An 18838-nucleotide genomic window follows, 5' to 3' on the forward strand; every position below is an offset into this window, starting at 1 on the left:
ATTAAATAAATATTCATGACTCAAGACGTGTATTGAGGGTGCATTTCTGGGTATTCAGTGTTGTGTTTAATTGCCTCTGTCTCTTCATTTCTCCCCCTCAATGTACTGTCATTAGATTTTAAATACACATAGATCGAGCAATGAGTGTAATAGATCAACACCTAATCAATCATGTATTGAAAATATGATGAAAGATGAGATTATGAATTCAACAAACCATATCATGTTGCCACTTTTCTTTACTTACAACTTTGCGTCAATTGCAATACTGTTTTATTCCACAGACTAAGGTCAATTTCTTAATTTTACAATTCCAAGAAAACTCGCCCACTATTTTTACTGCAATTGGTAATTTAAATATTTTTAAAAAGTCTTAATTTTACAATTCAAGGAAACTTCACCCAATTATTTTTAACGCATTATGCAATTTAAAAAATATACTCAATATACAAATGTAAATATATATTTTAATGATTCTCATAGTTTTCAGTTTATCTTTGCAAAAATTCACCAAGAAAGGCTATTAAACCTGATTTGTACAGAATTTTTTTTATTGAAGAGTTGTCTTTGTCATTTCATATCACAGCTTTACATAAGAGTGAACATTAAAAACATTTTTAAACATTTCTCTTGACCAATGAGTGTATCAAATAGACCAAAGAAAAATGTAATTATCTTTATTTCTTACTTTAAAAAATATAAATACTTCTGCATTTTGATTATCTATATTTCTTCATTTCTATTTCAATACCTTATAAGTAGTTAATTATTAATTTGAGCAAATCACGACTGATTCTTGATTTTGATTTTCGTCTGACGGTCAGCATTCTGTTCAATGAACTGTTCTGACCGTCAGTGATCACTCACTACGCCTTCATCAACATCTACATGTTTGGGCCTGATAATGGATGTATTATGTTCGAATGATTTCTGGAACGCCTTTAATAGCGGATGTATTCATGTTCGAATGATTTCTGGTACAACTCCTCGGAGCCTGATGTCGAGAATCTCTATGGTCAGATGTCGTAAAGTTGCTGGCCTTGTAAATTTAAAAATTAATGTAAGAATTTATCAAGTGGGAATTATTAAAAAGAAATCGGAGTTGTTGGTTAACATTCAAATTGAATTAAAGATAACTTAAGGTAGTTCTACACTGGGCGCTAAATGGGCTCAATCTTAAAAATTCTGCTTTTATAAGTTAGATATACATCCCAGCAATGGATAGACACAAGAAAAATTATATGTCAACATGTTCACTTTCCGCTATTGCCTATCGGAGTACATACCCCGAAATGTAAAATACTGAAATTTACCTATCCTACATTTTGTTGTATTTAAATGAATTAAACTCTAAATATTCAACTTTAATACACAAAATAGAGTAGAAACCTGTTGGTAAATATATAATCATTGTTTTACATGAATTATTATAATTATTTGCACTTTGCTAGGCTAACGTATCAAAATGAAATATGAGAAAATGTGTTTCACAGGTCAATCTCGGTCATTTAAGAAAAAAATTATGGACTCAATCTTCAAAAATTTGCATTCTTTTTACTAAATAACATTTAAGAAAAAGAATAAGCTAAAAAAAATTATATGTTGACGCATTACTTTTCGTGGTATGAGCTCTACGCTAAAGGGACCCCCATAATTTCAGTCTTCCAAAAGCCAGTTTTTTTCTATAGTTCTGTTAAAGTTTGAGAGTAAACTTGTATTAACAAGGTTGTACATATTTAAAACAATGATAATACACACCCAATACTTATTGTCTCAAAAATTTATCATATAATACTCTAAAACATTAAAACACCACTTGTCTGTGACAATGAAAATGGGCGTGGTTGACTGATTCTCACAAACTGAATGCTTTTGCTACAGAAAGTAAGTATGCTGTGCGTGAATCAACATATAATAATTATTATTCTAGCCTAAAGATAATTTTGCATTGTTTGAAGGGGGGAGGGGAGGGGGTATGCATCTTATGAAATAATTATTATTCAAGGTGAATTTATAATTTGTGATGGATAAAATTAATTAAATTTGTCTAAGTCAAATCGTAGTAATTACTTTTCTTGCGAATTATCACTATTAGCTTTAACTTGGCCACCAACAATATAGTCGCCCAGACTTTCATTTACTGATGTAGCATGTTCGTAGTCCGTGTTATCGGCGCGGCATATTACACATGTATCATTCACAGAAATATTGTTTTATTACCTAATTTTTACCCGTCAACCGAAAATTGTTCCAAGTCTTCTCTTTTTAATTAATTTATCCTTAAACTGTAGAATCACTCAATGTTTGTACGTTTGTTGACACGAGCGACTTCATGCAAAATCGATACCGGATATTTAAAACGCTGAGTAAAAGTCAAACCAATATAGTTCAATTCATCTCGGAAAGAATAAGTGTTGTTCCGGTTTTACTATTCGTAAATGACGTAGTGCGAGTGTAGACCTACTATAAATCATTAAAGTATTATAAAGATAAGTTAAATGCTCGAATATGTACCCAAATGTAAAATGTTCCACATCCGGCGCTGGTCGCGTGCGCCATATCCTTGTCATACGGCTTCAAAAACTGTGAAGCTAGATTGACTGTGTTCTCTTCGACGTGGACTTTGTCAAATTTCTTTATCCGGTTCATAAGAAATTCTTTTCCGGTCCTCCTTATCAAATACTGGACATCTTTCCAGTCCTGTAGTATATAGATTTGACAATTATATTTTATTAAAGATGTTGTAAAAAGTACGGAAACATCCCTTTTATTAATTCAAAAGATAAAATTTCCCTTCCCAGTGCCGTTTCATAACAATCAATTCATTATATCCACACCCTATTTTATAATAATTTACTTTATTCACCCACACACACACCCCTTTTTTATAACAATCAAATCTCCCTGCCCATGTAACCAATCCCTTTTTCGCAATAATCGATTCCTCAACTTCCGTTTCATAACACTCAACTCTTTTCTACCTACCACACACTCCCTTTTTCATTACACTCAACTTCCTCTACCAACCAACCCTTCCTGTAATAAACAATCAATTGATACCTCCAGCATTTCTTGACGTTCTCCTAGTAGTGTTTACACGGCTTTCATCACATCGTGAACTATAAGCTTCGTAGTCTGGTAATTAAGTAGTTCTGTAACGGTTACCAGGTTCATTTCCAGAATCTCGTGGGCGTACCTCTTCGTCTTCTGTAGATCCGCCAACACATCTTCTGCTTTCTGGATGAGAAACTGTAGTTTGTGTTAAAATTTTGAAGATTTTGTCTGATGAAGGTTTTCTTCCAGAGCTTCAACATTCCTTCTGTAAACACTGTCTCTTAATCCTGTTAATAAAAAAGTATTATATTGAGAGACAAATTCTTATATCTCAAAATTTTATGTTGCCTAAATATGTTTTTTTTTTTTTTGTTTTATATGTTGTATAGATTATATAAATATGTGTATTAGTTTTTTCCTTTTAAATTAAATTATGACATAAATTTGTCAATAGACAGAAATTTGTATAGTAGATACGTGTATCTTTTTAAGAAACGAGAGCTTACTTTTGTTTGTTCATTTTGTTGCTTATTTTACTTTAAGATTTAGACTATTTATGGTAATGTTGCAAGTGGTGATAAACTTACAAATGGCATTGGTTTAGACAAGCACCTACATAAAAAAACATATATTTTTAACATGCATTGAAAAATGGGCGGAAGCAACGAATGTTTTAGTAGTATTCCGTGACTATAGTCTATATTTAATCAACAAACCTTTTTGATAGCTTGAAATATTCAATCTTGTCCTGGGCTTTCTTCAATTCCCCTTTATCGTCGAGATCAAATTTGGCAAATTGGTCTATAGCACGTTTGATAACTACCGGATCTTTTGACCGAAGCGACCCCGATAGTTCAGCACTCGAGCTCGCTTTTTTCTCTGACACAGTCTGTCATGATACATGTACATGAAAATACGTGATAAGTTTAATTGAATTTGTAACCGACACATAGAGAGAGAGAAATAAAACATACAATTATGTAATCTCCTTAGACAGTTAGAACTAATGCTCCATCAATAACCCATTTGATTTCAGTGAATAAATACTGTCATTATAAACTTTATTTCCGTTTCCCGTTTGCGATGAAAGCTTATAACACTTTCATGGTGTGTTTCGGCCTTCAGTCCTGCGAGTTCAGTTTTGAAAGGACCAAACCCCACATCCGGGTTACATGGAAAGGGTTTAATGTCCATCCTGGCATTTTTGCATATGAGTTTGAATGAACATAACCAGGACATTGCATCCCCTTTCAAAATCCCCTTAACGTCAATTTTATAAACCCAAGGACTAGGACATCGAATGATGAAAGCCACTTTACCACTCTGGTTTAGTACAGCGACGTATGTATCTAACTGAACATCCGAGAAAATCGGGGAGCTCAACTCTTCGTCATTATAGAATAATTCATACGTCATCATTATTTCTTCCATGATGGAACTCTTTAAGCAAATGTTACACAGTCCGTCTTCAGAAATGAGAACGCACTTGGGTTTACTTACAAGCTTTGCCTTATACTATTCATCTTTTGAGATAGGTTTTCTCAGTAGCTGCCACTCTGGGTTGTCCGGGAAACACCGGTATACGAACTCTTCTGCGTCAGAGAGAAAGTAATAGTCATTTAGAGTACTGACACTTTCCCCTGTGGAAGCTGGCATCTTCTTACGAACTCCTTTACCATTGGAATGAAACATCTAAAGTACTTACTTGTAAAACAGACTATAACTTTGTAACGAAATAGGATTCAAAAGAAAAGTGTATGCTTAAAAATAAGGCAACCAAACACTTATACAGCAACATATATGTCACGTTCAAAACATTGAAATCATGTATGTGTATGACAACAAAATGTTTGGGGAAAATAGTGCCTTTCATAGAGAGAGAGAGAGAGATTCACCTTATGCCTCCACATGAGTCCATTTTCCTGTGCTATGTCCAACCACTACCTTACAAGCCCATAACGGAAATACGAAGCGCCATTGGCCATTGACGTAAACTGCCTCCACATGTTGCGGAGGTATTTCAGTTCTGTTTGGCCGACTTCATAACCATCACTCTTAGCAAAGTCATTAATAATGGCAGAAGGGATTTTTGGCATCACATTTTCAGGAAATTTTATTTCTTGAACATACTGTCCGATGACTCAGGAGAATATTGCGCGTACTTGTTGAACGTCCTTTCGTTAGCAACTCTGCGAGACCCTCAAACGTATTAGCATCTTCAGGCTTAATCTAAAAGTAAACCTTGATATGAAGTCAATGTTGAATTTCAAACTGAATACTTCTAGGATAGCATTATCAATGAAAAAATGTAATAACCAAATTTTTTCTTTCATTGTTAATTTTTTTATAGCATTGAGTACCTTTTTGGCTCCGGTTTGTCCGACTTCCGGTTTGAGGCTGGTTTTGGAGGAGGATAACCGACTTGTAGAACAGGTATGTCATTCTGATACAATCAACAAAAAATATTGCAGGTGTTTTAAAAATAATCGGTTAATCTTATGGAACAATTTTGCAATTAAAAAATAGATTTATTTTTACGAAGGTTTTGTTTATTGTACTCTGTTATGGTGGTTATAATAACTGATGATGTTTATCGAACATTAAGATTAAGCATGCTAATATTGTTTTCGCTAGCTAGGTCTATGTTAAAAACTAAAATCTTTCAATGAGTATAGGAAAAAGTGTATTGACGTTATTTCTGAAATAACTCTATTAAATATAAACTTATATCTATGTATGAATAGACATGCACATATGTACTACAGTTGTAATTCTAATGAATATGTGTGGTATTCTTACCTCATATTATGTTTAATTATACCCGCACTTTCTAAAGAAAGTTCGGGTATATTGTTGTTACTCATGTCCGTCCGTCCGTCCGTCCGTCCGTCCGTCCGTCTGTCACACTTTTCTTCCCTGAACTCCTCTTACATTTTACACAGTAGCCTAATCATCTTTTGGGAGATGGTTGGTGGTGTCATGTAGATGTGCAGTAAGGTTTCGGAATTTTGATTTTGCCCCGGGGGGTCAAATGGGGGTCGAAAAATGACGTTTTTTATGCAAAAAGCCCCGTCTTCCCTGAACTCCTCTTACATTTTACACAGTAGCCTAATCATCTTTTGGGAGATGGTTGGTGGTGTCATGTAGATGTGCAGTAAGGTTTCGGAATTTTGATTTTGCCCCGGGGGGTCAAATGGGGGTCGAAAAATGATGTTTTTTATGCAAAAAGCCCCGTCTTCCCTGAACTCCTCTTACATTTTACACAGTAGCCTAATCATCTTTTGGGAGATGGTTGGTGGTGTCATGTAGATGTGCAGTAAGGTTTTGGAATTTTGATTTTGCCCCGGGGGGTCAAATGGGGGTCGAAAAATGATGTTTTTTATGCAAAAATCCCCGTCTTCCCTGAACTCCTCTTACATTTTACACAGTAGCCTAATCATCTTTTGGGAGATGGTTGGTGGTGTCATGTAGATGTGCAGTAAGGTTTTGGAATTTTGATTTTGCCCCGGGGGGTCAAATGGGGGTCGAAAAATGACGTTTTTTATGCAAAAATCCCCGTCTTCCCTGAACTCCTCATACATTTTACACAGTAGCCTAATCATCTTTTGGGAGATGGTTGGTGGTGTCATGTAGATGTGCAGTAAGGTTTTGGAATTTTTAATTTGCCCCAGGGGGTCAAATGGGGGTCGAAAAATGATGTTTTTTATGCAAAAAGCCCCGTCTTCCCTGAACTCCTCATAAATTTTACACAGTAGCCTAATCATCTTATGGGAGATGGTTGGTGGTGTCATGTAGATGTGCAGTAAGGTTTTGGAATTTTGATTTTGCCTCGGGGGGTCAAATGGGGGTCGAAAAATGACGTTTTTTATGCAAAAAGCCAGTCTTCCCTGAACTCCTCTTACATTTTACACAGTAGCCTAATCATCTTTTGGGAGATGGTTGGTGGTGTCATGTAGTAGATGTGCAGTAAGGTTTTGGAATTTTGATTTTGCCTCGGGGGGTCAAATGGGGGTCGAAAAATGATGTTTTTTATGCAAAAAGCCCCGTCTTCCCTGAACTCCTCATACATTTTTCACAGTAGCCTAATCATCTTTTGGGAGATGGTTGGTAGTGTCATGTAGATGTACAGCAGGGTTTCGGAATTTAGATTTTGCCCCAGTGGGGACTAATGGGGGTCGAAAAATGATGTTTTAAAAATGTCTTAAATCATTTCTTTAAAACTAAGCGAAATACAAATTAAAAAGGATGGAGGTCAAGGTCACAGGAATGTGCAAGGTGAAGTTTTTGATGCAGTTGAGTAGCTTCACTAATACATATCAGCATATTATGTTTGATAAAAATATCTTGAATGATTTAATGAAACTGAGCTTAACACTTTTTCTAAAAAAAGAGAGGTCAAAGGAAAGGTTGGGGCCAAAATGTTGTTGCAGTTGAAAAGCTTACATCAGTATGAATTTATATTAGCATATGAAGTTTGATAAAACTATAATTAATGGTTTATCTAAAACTTAGATAAACACATATTTTAAAAAGTGAGGTCAAGGTCAAAGGAAAATTCAAGGTTAAAATAAGTTGATGTATTAATAGCTCTCAGCAGTATGTATCAGCATATGGAGTTTGATAAATGTATCTTGAATTGTTTATTCAAAACTGATCTAGACATTAATTTTGGAAAAGTGAGGTCAAAGTCATAAGAAAGGTCAAGGTAAAAAAGAGTGAAGCATTGGAAAGCTTACATCAGTATGTATCATCATGTGAAGTTTCATTACACAACTTGAATGGTTTCTTTAAAATAAAGCTAAACACTAATTTAAAGAAAAGTTAAGTGAAGGTCAAAGGAAAGGTCAAACTCAAAAATATTGCTGCAGTTGGATATTTACATCAGTATGCATCAACATAATATTATGAACTTTGATTAAAATATCTAGAAAGTTTCTTTGAGCCCAATGGAAAGACAGATGGAAGGGTGGAGGACTGACATGACAAAACTATACATAATCTACATTATATGAGGATGTTTCCATCTATCAAGATTATACAAGCAAATTCAAGGAATTGTGATTCTCTGCTTTCTATGTTTTAGTGAATGGGATGCAGCAGGCGCTATAATTTATGGCAGATTGTGTGTCAAATATGCACCCCTATCATATATCAATTTTTTAAAATTTGGTCAAAGGGGAAAAATCATAGCATGCTCTGAAACATTTTGTTGCAGGTAACAGGGTTCGAAATTAACTTTTTTTAGCACTAGTCCGCACGGACTAGTGACTTCTAGCTTCCACTAGTCCGCAAACTATTCCACTAGTCCGCCCTATAGTATGTAAAAAGAATAACACAAATCTTAAAATTTTATCAATTAATTAAACAAAATATATGTCCACACATCAGTTGGAAGCATGTGGTGAAAGAAAGAGGATTTTCAACTTTCAGAAATCTCATCTGTCTATTGATCACAATGTAGAAAACGCTTTATCGCGGTTTTTCAAACATCTAAGAGACTCGGAAATAAAATACGAACCAATTCAAGACTTAAATCTGGATTTGCACTAGTCCGTACGGACTAGTACCTTACAAAATCTGCTAGTCTGACACAATTTTTACTAGTCTCGGACTTACGGACATGAGTTAATTTCGAACCCTGAGGTAATGTACATGTCAAATATGAAAGTCTCTTTTGAATCAAAAGTTATAAATACAATATAATATTTTTGAAAAGTAGGTTAAACTTCTGGTCAAGGTCACAGAGTCAAAAGCCATGATAAATTTAGAAAAGTCTTTTCACATGTAATAAACATGTATAATTTGAATGCCCTTTCTTTTCTCTTTCAAAATGATCAATTAAAAATGTTATTTTTTGGAAAGTAGGTAAAACTTAAAGGCCGAGGTCTCACTTGGGTTAAAAAATCATAGTATATTTAGAAAGTTTTGTGGTAATGTACATGTGAAATATGAAAGCACTATCTCTTATTATTCGAAAGTTATGACCAAGGTTAAATTTATTGTGACAGATGCACATACTAGCTGTCAATAAGATGGACAGACTGACAGACAAATGAGATTTAATGTCCCCTCCCTTTCCCCAAAATGGGGGACAATAATGCCCTTGCTGTTCTTGAGAAGATTTATGATGGGAAAAATCCCCTGCATATTTCTTAACGCAAATCAATATTGTGCTTTTATGTCACTTTGTTTGTTGTTAAACATCCCACTCAGGAATTTTTCAATCATATGGAGACACCGGCACCACTTGAAAAATAATGAGGACAAATTAGATTTGAGGTCAACATTCATTTTAGGAGTTTTCAACCATTAAGGCATAAAGAAATATTAACTCAATCCTTCCCCTCACCCCTTCCCAGACCCCTGTTTGTTCATGTATGCAAACTACTACTTGTTTTTACATTTAAAAAAAATGTTTATACAAATTGTTTAATGTGGTCCATCTCTGAATGAGTTTCATTCCTAATTCTAGGAAGATAGGTTAACACAAATTCATGAATAAAATGTCAAGTAATCTTATCATTGATGCACTTTTATTTAATTTAATGCAGTCATATTGTGAACATTTCAGCTCATTAGGACAGTGGGGATGACCTCTAGGGGTCCATAACATTTATACCATTAAATTTACATAATATAATAACACAAGAAACAAAATTATATATAGTCAAATGGAAAAAGGTTCCTACTATTTAGGAGTCACATGATCATTTGTCATTACAGGGACAGGGAAGTGGATTGGGAGATCGCCCACTCAACACCCCACCCCCCACCCCCCGGAATTTGCAGGACTAAAATATAAACTGGAGGAAATAAAAATGACTTTGGATGCCATAAGTGTCCCTCAACCCTAGAAAACAGACCCAACCATAACTTCTTTTTTTTTTTTTTTTTTTTGCTTTTCAGGAAATTCTGGTCTGAACCCCCCCCCCTCCCTCCCTCCCAGAAAAAAAAAATTCTGGATCTTGTACATAACTGAATGTAACGTTGATAACGGGGGATAACTCTTCAGAATGTGAAATTCGTCTATTGTAGCATTGGATGACCTTTGATCCTTTAAACTTGAACCTAACCGTTTGCATTTCATACTATTTTACCCAAATCTATACCAAAACTTGTACTTACCGATTGTCATTGTTTAGGCACTGTCATCTTCATGAAAAATAATCCAGTTAAAACACAAAATGAAATAATTCCTTCTGACATATATGCAATGATGCACACTAGTAGCCTACTGCACGTGCAGTGAAATCTAAAATGATAATGCCATTGGTAAAACTAGTACTTAAGTTGGGTACGTGACGCAAGCCCAATGTGATGCAGGTGTTCAGATACATGTATAGTGCAAGAACAAATTGAAAATTATCATTTACAAAAGATGTTTTATTTTAACTTTGCCATCTAGGCCTATTTCCAAAAACAGGCAAATAAGGTGTGTTTGTGTGTGTGTGTGTTGATGGAAGAGGGGTGGGGGTTGACTAAATTGATTGTGTATATATGGCAGCTTTTAATATAAATAAAATTTTCACATTTTGAAAAATTCATCAAAAACGCTTTACACTAATTTGAATTATATTATTTGTTGTTAATCTATACAGCTGCTATATGAGAAAATAGATTTCAAAAGTTCCAATTATGTGCAGTGGCGGAGGATTTAAGGGGGGGGGGGGGCGCACCCGGCGCGCCCCCCCCCCCTAAAATCGTCAAAGTTAACGTAAATCACAGTTTCGTCTAAAAATTGTATATATGTTTACTTGGTAGACCTCATTTTAACCCTACAAAATCTCTAGAATCCAGGAGCTTCCGGGGCTTCGCCCCCTGGGCCCCCACCAGGGCTTTGCCCTGGACCCACTGGGGGCCTCAAGGCGGCCCCCAGTCCCCTTGCCTATTTTTGGCGCCCCCACTAACTTCAAATCCTGGATCCGCGCCTGATGTGCCAAAAATTAATACCCCCCCCCCCCCCCCTAATCTGTATATTTTATCCATCTCCAATCCTTTTATAGTCGTCTCTACACGTGATCAACTCGCTTGATTGAAATTATTTGTTAGATTGCGGAAAATTCACATCAAGCGAGTTTATTGCCTGTAGAGATGACAATAAATGGCTGAGAGGTGGACAAAATATACATTTTGACTACAGAATGTGTCTAAAATTAGGGAATGAAAGGTAGTTGATTGACCAATGCTAGATAGTGGAGAAATTCTGCCCAAAAGTGCACAAAAAATATTGCGCCGTAAATTGCACATTTTTTGCATATGGGGATCTGTAGCGTTATGGTCAAAGACAAATATATAAAACCATAACGCTACATGGTCACCTGAGCATATTATGCTCAATTTGAAGAATACATGTATTATGTAAATTATTGAATTATATTGACTTTTTCCTTGGTAAAGCCCAATATGAAGAAGTGTGCATTTAGAGGCAAACACCTTAGTGCGGGTATTACTGTCTCATGACAGCATCTAGTTTTTATCTATGAATACCAATATGCAGACCGATACATAATTAAGCGTTCTTCAATTTAAAGAATACCTTAATTATTATTGATATACCTTACCCGTCCGTCTGTTACGCTTTGGGATACCTATCTCTAAACCGCAACTCCTCAATTTCCACTGACTGAAATTTAATGAAACTTTCACAGAATCTGTTTTACATACTGCCATTGTGCACCTCCTATTTCACTTTTTGATCCGACACGTATTTTAGGTTTCCCATAGCAAAACATGGACATTGTCATTATATTCTTATCTATGGCGTTAGATATGGCGGCTTCTTAATAACATTAGATACCAACGAGTTATTCCTCTTGACACGTTACCGTACAACAATTAATAGCAAAACATGGACATAATGGGAGGCGGGGGTATCATTTAGTGAGCTCATTGCTCACAGTACCTCTAGTTTTAAACTTCTGCACGTCGTTCTCTAGTCCATCAGTCAGATTATTTATGTGTAATACGTACATGAACTATGTTACCTGTTTGGCTTTATCATCTGCAGAATTTTTATCTTGTTCTGTGAAGATATATTTTTTCTTCTTGGGACTCGGCTTTGGTGGAGGGTAACCAGCTATAATGTCCTCTAAATCATCCTAAAAGAAACTAGAGGTACTGTGATCAATGAGCTCAACCCCCGCGATCCTTAATACAGAGAATACCCATGAATTCCGGAATACAATACCAAAACAAATGTTATACGTAACATTTTAGGGACATTACTTAGATCTTGAATACTGTACCTTATCTCAACATATTTCATATATTGTATTGATTACTTGATTTTTTAATTGTAAACAAAACAATGTAGGAAAAAAATAATTTTCCCTCGAGAGGGACGTAAAACAAAATACAATCAATCACTCAGTTAAATTTATTCACATTCACTGATGACAGTAATAATGGAAACGACGTCTTTCTGAGGGGTCTTATATTGCTTTTGTTTTTTTAATTTTTTGGTTTAACGTCCCTTTCCAGAATCAAGAATTTTTCAAACATACTGAGACACCATCATTCATAAGTGGATAACTGCACATCATATAGCTTTATTCAGCACATACGGCCTTTTAGCAGTGAGAGAGAGAGAGAGAGAGAGAGAGAGAGAGAGAGAATCTTTTTAATGTCAGCACCTACTGCGACATATGCATGTACATGTAGAACTTTGAACCCGCGATGAAAGGATGAACTCCTTACGTTGCAACTCAGAATTTTCCTCTAGAGCAAATGCCCTAACCACTCGACTTGCTTTATTTAGTTTTTGTGATTCTCCTTGTTTCGGCTAACATAAATATTATGTAAAATGAAATGTGCATTTTATAAATAATCTTACTGCTTTGTTTTTTAAACATTTATTTTCGAATAATAAAGTAATATTATTAAAGAAATAAATACAAAATCTGTTAGAGACTTATAGTGTATTTTTCTTAGGTTTGATATGCACCAATTAATTTTATTAGACATAGTATATATAAAATACATGGTTGCTGTCTTGAAATATAAGCGATATTTGGGCGAGGGTAATAAAAAGTGAAAGAGGGCGAGGCTTGCCTTCTTACGTTTTCAACCCGAGCACAAATATCGCTTATATTTCAAGACAGTTATCGTGTATTTTGTTTATCCTGCAACATATTCTTTACATTTGAACGTCCAAAACTAGCTATTTTCAACAGATTTAGGCACACATCTCTGCAGTGGAAACTATGATGCCATGGCGTAAACATTGCAATATACATGACGTCACAATGCTTTTAGAACGTTGGAATAAACGCACGAGGCCTTATTAGGGCAGTGACTGGATAAAGCTTTGGTTTATTAGGTTACCTTTATTAGGTCAATTCAAGGGGTAGTTGCAGGATATATAAATATACAAATCCTCAGGATTCTATCAAACCTACATGTATCTTGATTTTGATAAGTGGTTCAAGTATGCAATACTTTTCTGAATGATGAAAACCACAAAACTAATACATTCTGAAACACTTTTAAAAATCTTCACTTTTTAGTCTTTCAGAAGGCATTTGTATGATGAGACAAAAGAACCCCAAAAGAACACACAAAAAAATAATTGAAAACCTTTTAATTATTAATATCCTCATAATAATACTCTCAACAAAACTAAATGTTGATAATGAACAGCCATCTGTTAATCCTGTTAATCATACAAAATGTGAACCATTAATGCATAAATTTAAAAGCATATCTCAAAACAAAAATGTGGATTCAGGTGCAAAGGAGGAGTTAGTATACAATTATTTAATGCCTGAGGAGCAATAGAACACACTGAGCTGTTTCCTGCACCTCGGGAAAAATATAATGGTCTATTGACTGCTCAGGCATTAAATAATTGTTTTATTACCTAATTTTATTTTCCGTATTAAGTGTTCACGATTGTATATATTCAGTAAATAAGGTTCCCGTACCATATTGTTAATTTTTACCTAGATATGGTGCATCTGTACTATTAATTAAAGATTGATTGTACAGACTATTGTTTACATTCCTTTCGACAATTTTTCACTCTTATGGAGATGCCAACACTTCCCGGTGGAGGGGGACCTTTTTCGTGCCAGCAGAGCACCTACTGCTACACGGGACCTCGGTTGATAGGTCTCACCCGAAGGACCAGCCTCCACATCCCATAGTGTATTAATTAAAAGTAACTCTCATTAAATAAAATATCCGACCATTGAAATCACGCTATTTTTAAAACCAATGTCGAAAGATCGAATAAGATGATTGTTTACCATGTCTGTGCAGTGTTACAAACAACTAAATTCGAAACCTGGATCTTTTTTTTCCGAAATACGTTACCGGTCAATAGAACGCGCAGTCTATTGACCGGTCAATAGAACGCGCTGTCTATTGACCGGTCAATAGATCGGTTTGAACAGATAAGGAAAACTGAAAACACATACAGAATACTGAGTAGATGAAAATATTAAATCTCTAATAAAACAACAAAATTCACTTGATTACGTAGTAACATTCCTTGTAGACTAAGAGTCATGAGCATTCTATATATATTAAAGGTAATATGGAATAACTTTCAGTAAACTATCTGCTCTTACATTTTCATTTAATCCTAATAGTTGGGTAATTAGACGTGCATTGCATACTATTCAAGATTAAAGTATAACGATGTCTTGCGTAGTGTTTTTCTATACACTTTTAGCACAATGTAGTGTACAGTGTAAATGACTTTGCTAATGACTATATTTTTGCTTTGGTTTCCTGGACCTCTCAATCTCTCGGAGAATTCTCGGATTTTCTTATTTCTTCAATAACATCCGTAACCTGAAATCATTGAAAAATAAAAAGAGTGCATATTATATATATATTTTTAATTAATTGCCAAAACTGGTAAACGTGATCATTCGCAATCGATTAACAGAAAGCATGCGAAAGAATCTTCGTTACCCATTTGTAGAACGTTCCGAGGCCTGCGCTGGAAGCTTGTATCCTCTCCTCGTCATACGGTCTGAGAATCTGAGAGGAGTGATTTACCATGTTCTCCGTCACGTTCACAGTGTCGAACAGTCGAACCCGCCTTAGCAGTCCTTCTTTACCGGTCTTACGCATCAACGCCTGTATCTGTTCCCACTCCTAATAAACAATACATGTTTTACTTACGATAAACTATATGTAATACACCTACATGGGTAGGATCTGAGTAAATAAAATGTGTATTAATGACAATTTTATTCACCTCGACACGCTTTTCCTCTTCTCCGAGAAGGATGTACGTAGCTTTCATGACGTCATAAGCCATAGGTTTTGGGTGTTTATAGTTGTGAATTTCAGATATAGTTGGCTGTTGCATTTTCAGAACCTCGTGAGCAAATCTCTTCAGCCTACGAAGCTGTGATAACAAATCCTCTGCTTCTTTAATCAGTTTCTGAAGATCGGACTCGTACTGGGACGACTTAGCATTTTCTATTGCTTCTTCTAGTTTATCTCCATGCCTCCTTGCAATTGCATCTTTTAGTTCTGGAGAGAAAAAGAAGTCATGCACATACACCCTTTTACTTTTAAATTTAAAGATATTTCCAAATTGTTATAGACTTGTTGAATTTTTTATGCTGGCACTACAATCTTACAGTACCCCATATTAACTAAAGCTGTAAATTTGTTTGTTGTATACCTTTACGCAAGCTCAAATATGTCAATCTCTCCTCTGCCTTTTGGCGATCTCCTTTGTCTTCCATATCAATCTTATCGAAGTCATCAAGAGCTTTTTTGAGAGCCTTTATATCATTGGAAGAGGTGTTATCTTGTAATGCTTTTCTTGTTCTTTTTTCAATCGCATTCTATATAAAAAAAAAAATAATAATGGCTTTAAAATAATGATACAACATTCCTCAAACTATAATCAAAATGATTATAGAAACACGCACCTCGTAGGGCTTCCTTTTTTTATTCATGTTTTCCGACGTCAAAAGGTAATTACAGACATTCTTGAATGGACCATCTGAATCTTTATCCTTTGTGTTAATCTGGAGAGCATATTCTCCTTTTTCGGGCAAATTCACATTAATGTCCAACTCTTGACCTTTTATCTTATGGTTGACATGTTTATTCAGCGTTTCTTGTTCCATATTATTGTGTATCAAGATTGTTTGGACTAGCACATTCTTTGTAATATTGAATTTCATATTGACATTTTTCGTCTGTTTTATATTGATGAAGCCAGTTTTATGAGACTGTGCTTTGAGACCAGCTTCTTCTGTAAGAGAGTTGGGACCAAATCCAGACTCTGGATTACAAGGGAAAGGTTTCACATCGTTCACATCCTCGTTACATTCAAGTCTGAATTCACATAAGCGGGAGCCGTCACCAAAGATTTGCATCTTATATATGCCTTCACTGGGAAAGCGAACACGAAATCTCATAGCAGGCCCTTCATTGAATATGGCTACGTATCTTTCTAGCTGAATTTCGGAAGAAAGAGTTGTCTTCGATTCTTCATGGTTAAAGAACAGCTTATAAGCGTAAGAACATTCCTCCTTGACTAATTTCTTTATCCCGATATCGCATACACCGCCAACCGAGGAATAGATACATTTAGTCGGGGTTGTAATTTTATAGTGATTCTGAAAATAACCTTGTCTACAATATGCAATTTCTATGAAGTCCTGTTTAGTGAATGGGCGGGTAAGAAGTTGCCACTTTGAGTCATTGGGATAACATGTATAGATGAACTCGTCTGCCTCCGTTAGGAAGAAATAGTCGTTTATATGGCTGATTGTTTGACCTGATGATTTTTCTTCTTTTTCTCTTGCCCCTTTTCCTAAATCATTCAGTCAATATCAATATTGTGGATATTTTAAGAATACATTTAACTGATTATTTCTAAAAGAAAGATTTCTTTCAAATCACTACCGATAAAAAATAAAATTAGTTTTATGAAAATTCAGTGTGATATATAAATAATCACATTCAGACATTTTAAAATCAGTTTTATACCTTGTGTTTCTACTAGCGTCCATGTTCCCTTAGAGTGACCAACCACTGCTGAGAAAGCCCAAAGCGGAAACACGAAGCGCCACCCTCCGGCTACGTGCACTGCTGTCCATGAGTTGTTAAGACTGTCAACATCTTTGTCACCAACCTCATAGGATATACTCTTCCCAAGTCCCCGAATAAGTACGCAGGGGATTTTTGCAGCCCTAAGATATTGAAGGTTAACAGATCAAATTATCACAATTACATACAAGCATTACATTTTGTACCTCTAAGCTGTATTACAAGTTTCATATCCTTGTGTTCTCTCACAACTCACCTACAAAGGCTGATGAATAAGAAATTGAACGAAAGCTTTCTTTGTATAACTTGTTGTACAATGGTCTGGGGTGAAGTGGCATCTTGACTTTGACTTTTGTCCTTTTGACTAGATTTGTCCCCCCTTGACCCCTGTGAACCAATCCAGGTGAAGATTGCCCGCACTTTTTGCACGTCATTTTTTAATCCTTCCGTCAGAGCACGTGCTATGTCCTCAAGGGTCTGATAATCCTCTACCTTTATCTAAACAATAAGATTTGTCATACACACCCCTGTACAAATAACACTTAAAGTATTTTTGGAAAACGAATTAAACATCCGTGTTTCCCATACAGAACAAGAACATGTAAAACCAACCTTTTATCTATTGGCTTCGATGAAGAGTGGGGCGGTGTTATTTGTTTGTTTAGTTTATTAAATAAATTTTTTTAATAATTTTATTGTTTAAAGATTAAAACTACCTGATTTGCCCTTGAATCCGCAGTATTTTTATCTAGTTCTGTAAATATATGCTCCTTTCTGTTGGAACTTGGTTTTGGTGGAGGGTAGCCTACTATAATGTCCTCTAAATCTACCTGTAATGTGTACAAAACGTAGATAAAAAGCGAGATGAGATGAGGGAATACATATTGAGTTAATGAAAACGTTTTCCACAAAAATGTTCTACATCTCTGATTAGAGTTAAATTTTATTTGTTTGATTTTAGAAACTTCACCCTCTGCATTACGTGTTAAGAAAACTTCATCATTGAGGCTTCCAACTATGTTTTGCACGATTTGCCGCATTTTGCATTAAAAATTGAGAGAGAAAAATAAACACGAGTATAGCAATCTCAATGACATTCGAAAAAAAAAAATACTTCTTTGAATCCATAGTCCTTTTATGTGCATGTACTCCTCCTATATGAATAACCCCCAAAATATGACTGAAACATCAACAATTTAGTCTACGAATATTACATTTATTATATCATTGTTGTCACTCAGTTGCTATGCTTTTACAAATACATGCAAGTTTCTAATAAAGGTATTTACCGAGTCGTTCTCTGGTTCTCTCAGATAATCCTCCTCCTTTTCCTTGGGTTTGCTGTCGACCCCCTTTCCTTTTGGCTTCTCGTGACTCTCCCTTCCATCGTTAGTTTTTGTAGATGTTGATCCTCCACAACCCATGTGACTGTATCCTTAGTATTCTGAGTTCTTCATAGAATAAAATACATGGAGATAACGAACAGCATTCAAGCTCAAAAGTCCACTGAACAATTCAAAATTGGAGAAGGGCAAACACGGACCTCCAATACACTTTAAAAAAGAGAGTTGTCAAACTTGAAATTAAAAAAAAATTGCTTGTACTGGATGGAACAATCGGATGTCTCCCTTTCACCGCCTACCCTCTTGTAGAGAAAAAATTGTTTACTTAAAGAAGAATTGGTTTAAATATCGAGAGGGCTCCATGTAGACACTAAAAAATCTTTTTTAATTAAAGCTTCGAAAAAATTACAATATCA

At 35.3% G+C, this 18838-nt stretch overlaps 1 protein-coding gene and 1 pseudogene across 1 annotated transcript; both read right to left on the minus strand.

Annotated features, from left to right (window-relative positions):
• Positions 1 to 20: 20 nt before the first annotated feature.
• LOC134269482 (uncharacterized) lies at positions 21 to 4710 on the minus strand (annotated as a pseudogene).
• A 9798-nt stretch (positions 4711 to 14508) lies between these two features.
• Positions 14509 to 18564, minus strand: LOC134269471 (lim and transglutaminase domain protein ltd-1-like). The gene is made up of 9 exons (XM_062751672.1): positions 18369 to 18564; positions 17796 to 17909; positions 17336 to 17577; positions 17020 to 17222; positions 15951 to 16843; positions 15698 to 15863; positions 15263 to 15543; positions 14974 to 15159; positions 14509 to 14850 (listed from the first exon to the last, which is right to left on the minus strand). Exons 1-9 carry the CDS (start codon positions 18501 to 18503, stop codon positions 14797 to 14799), a joined length of 2274 nt encoding a protein of 757 aa, XP_062607656.1. The 5' UTR covers positions 18504 to 18564; the 3' UTR covers positions 14509 to 14796.
• Between the last annotated feature and the right edge of the window lie 274 nt (positions 18565 to 18838).

Source organism: Saccostrea cucullata, unplaced genomic scaffold (assembly GCF_032062105.1).
Source record: "Saccostrea cucullata isolate Sc308-1 unplaced genomic scaffold, CSIRO_AGI_Scuc_v1 ctg1329, whole genome shotgun sequence".
In the NCBI taxonomy this organism is placed as follows: domain Eukaryota; kingdom Metazoa; phylum Mollusca; class Bivalvia; order Ostreida; family Ostreidae; genus Saccostrea; species Saccostrea cuccullata.

Bases quoted from the DNA above. Each gene is read 5' to 3' on its own strand.
- LOC134269471 (XM_062751672.1), bottom strand. From the start codon at position 18,503: ATGGGTTGTGGAGGATCAACATCTACAAAAACTAACGATGGAAGGGAG. The intron at 17,910-18,368 runs GTAAATACCTTT...TACACATTACAG, and splicing joins GAGAACCAGAGAACGACTCG to GTAGATTTAGAGGACATTAT. The intron at 14,851-14,973 runs GTAACGAAGATT...CAATGATTTCAG, and splicing joins TCGGAACGTTCTACAAATGG to GTTACGGATGTTATTGAAGA.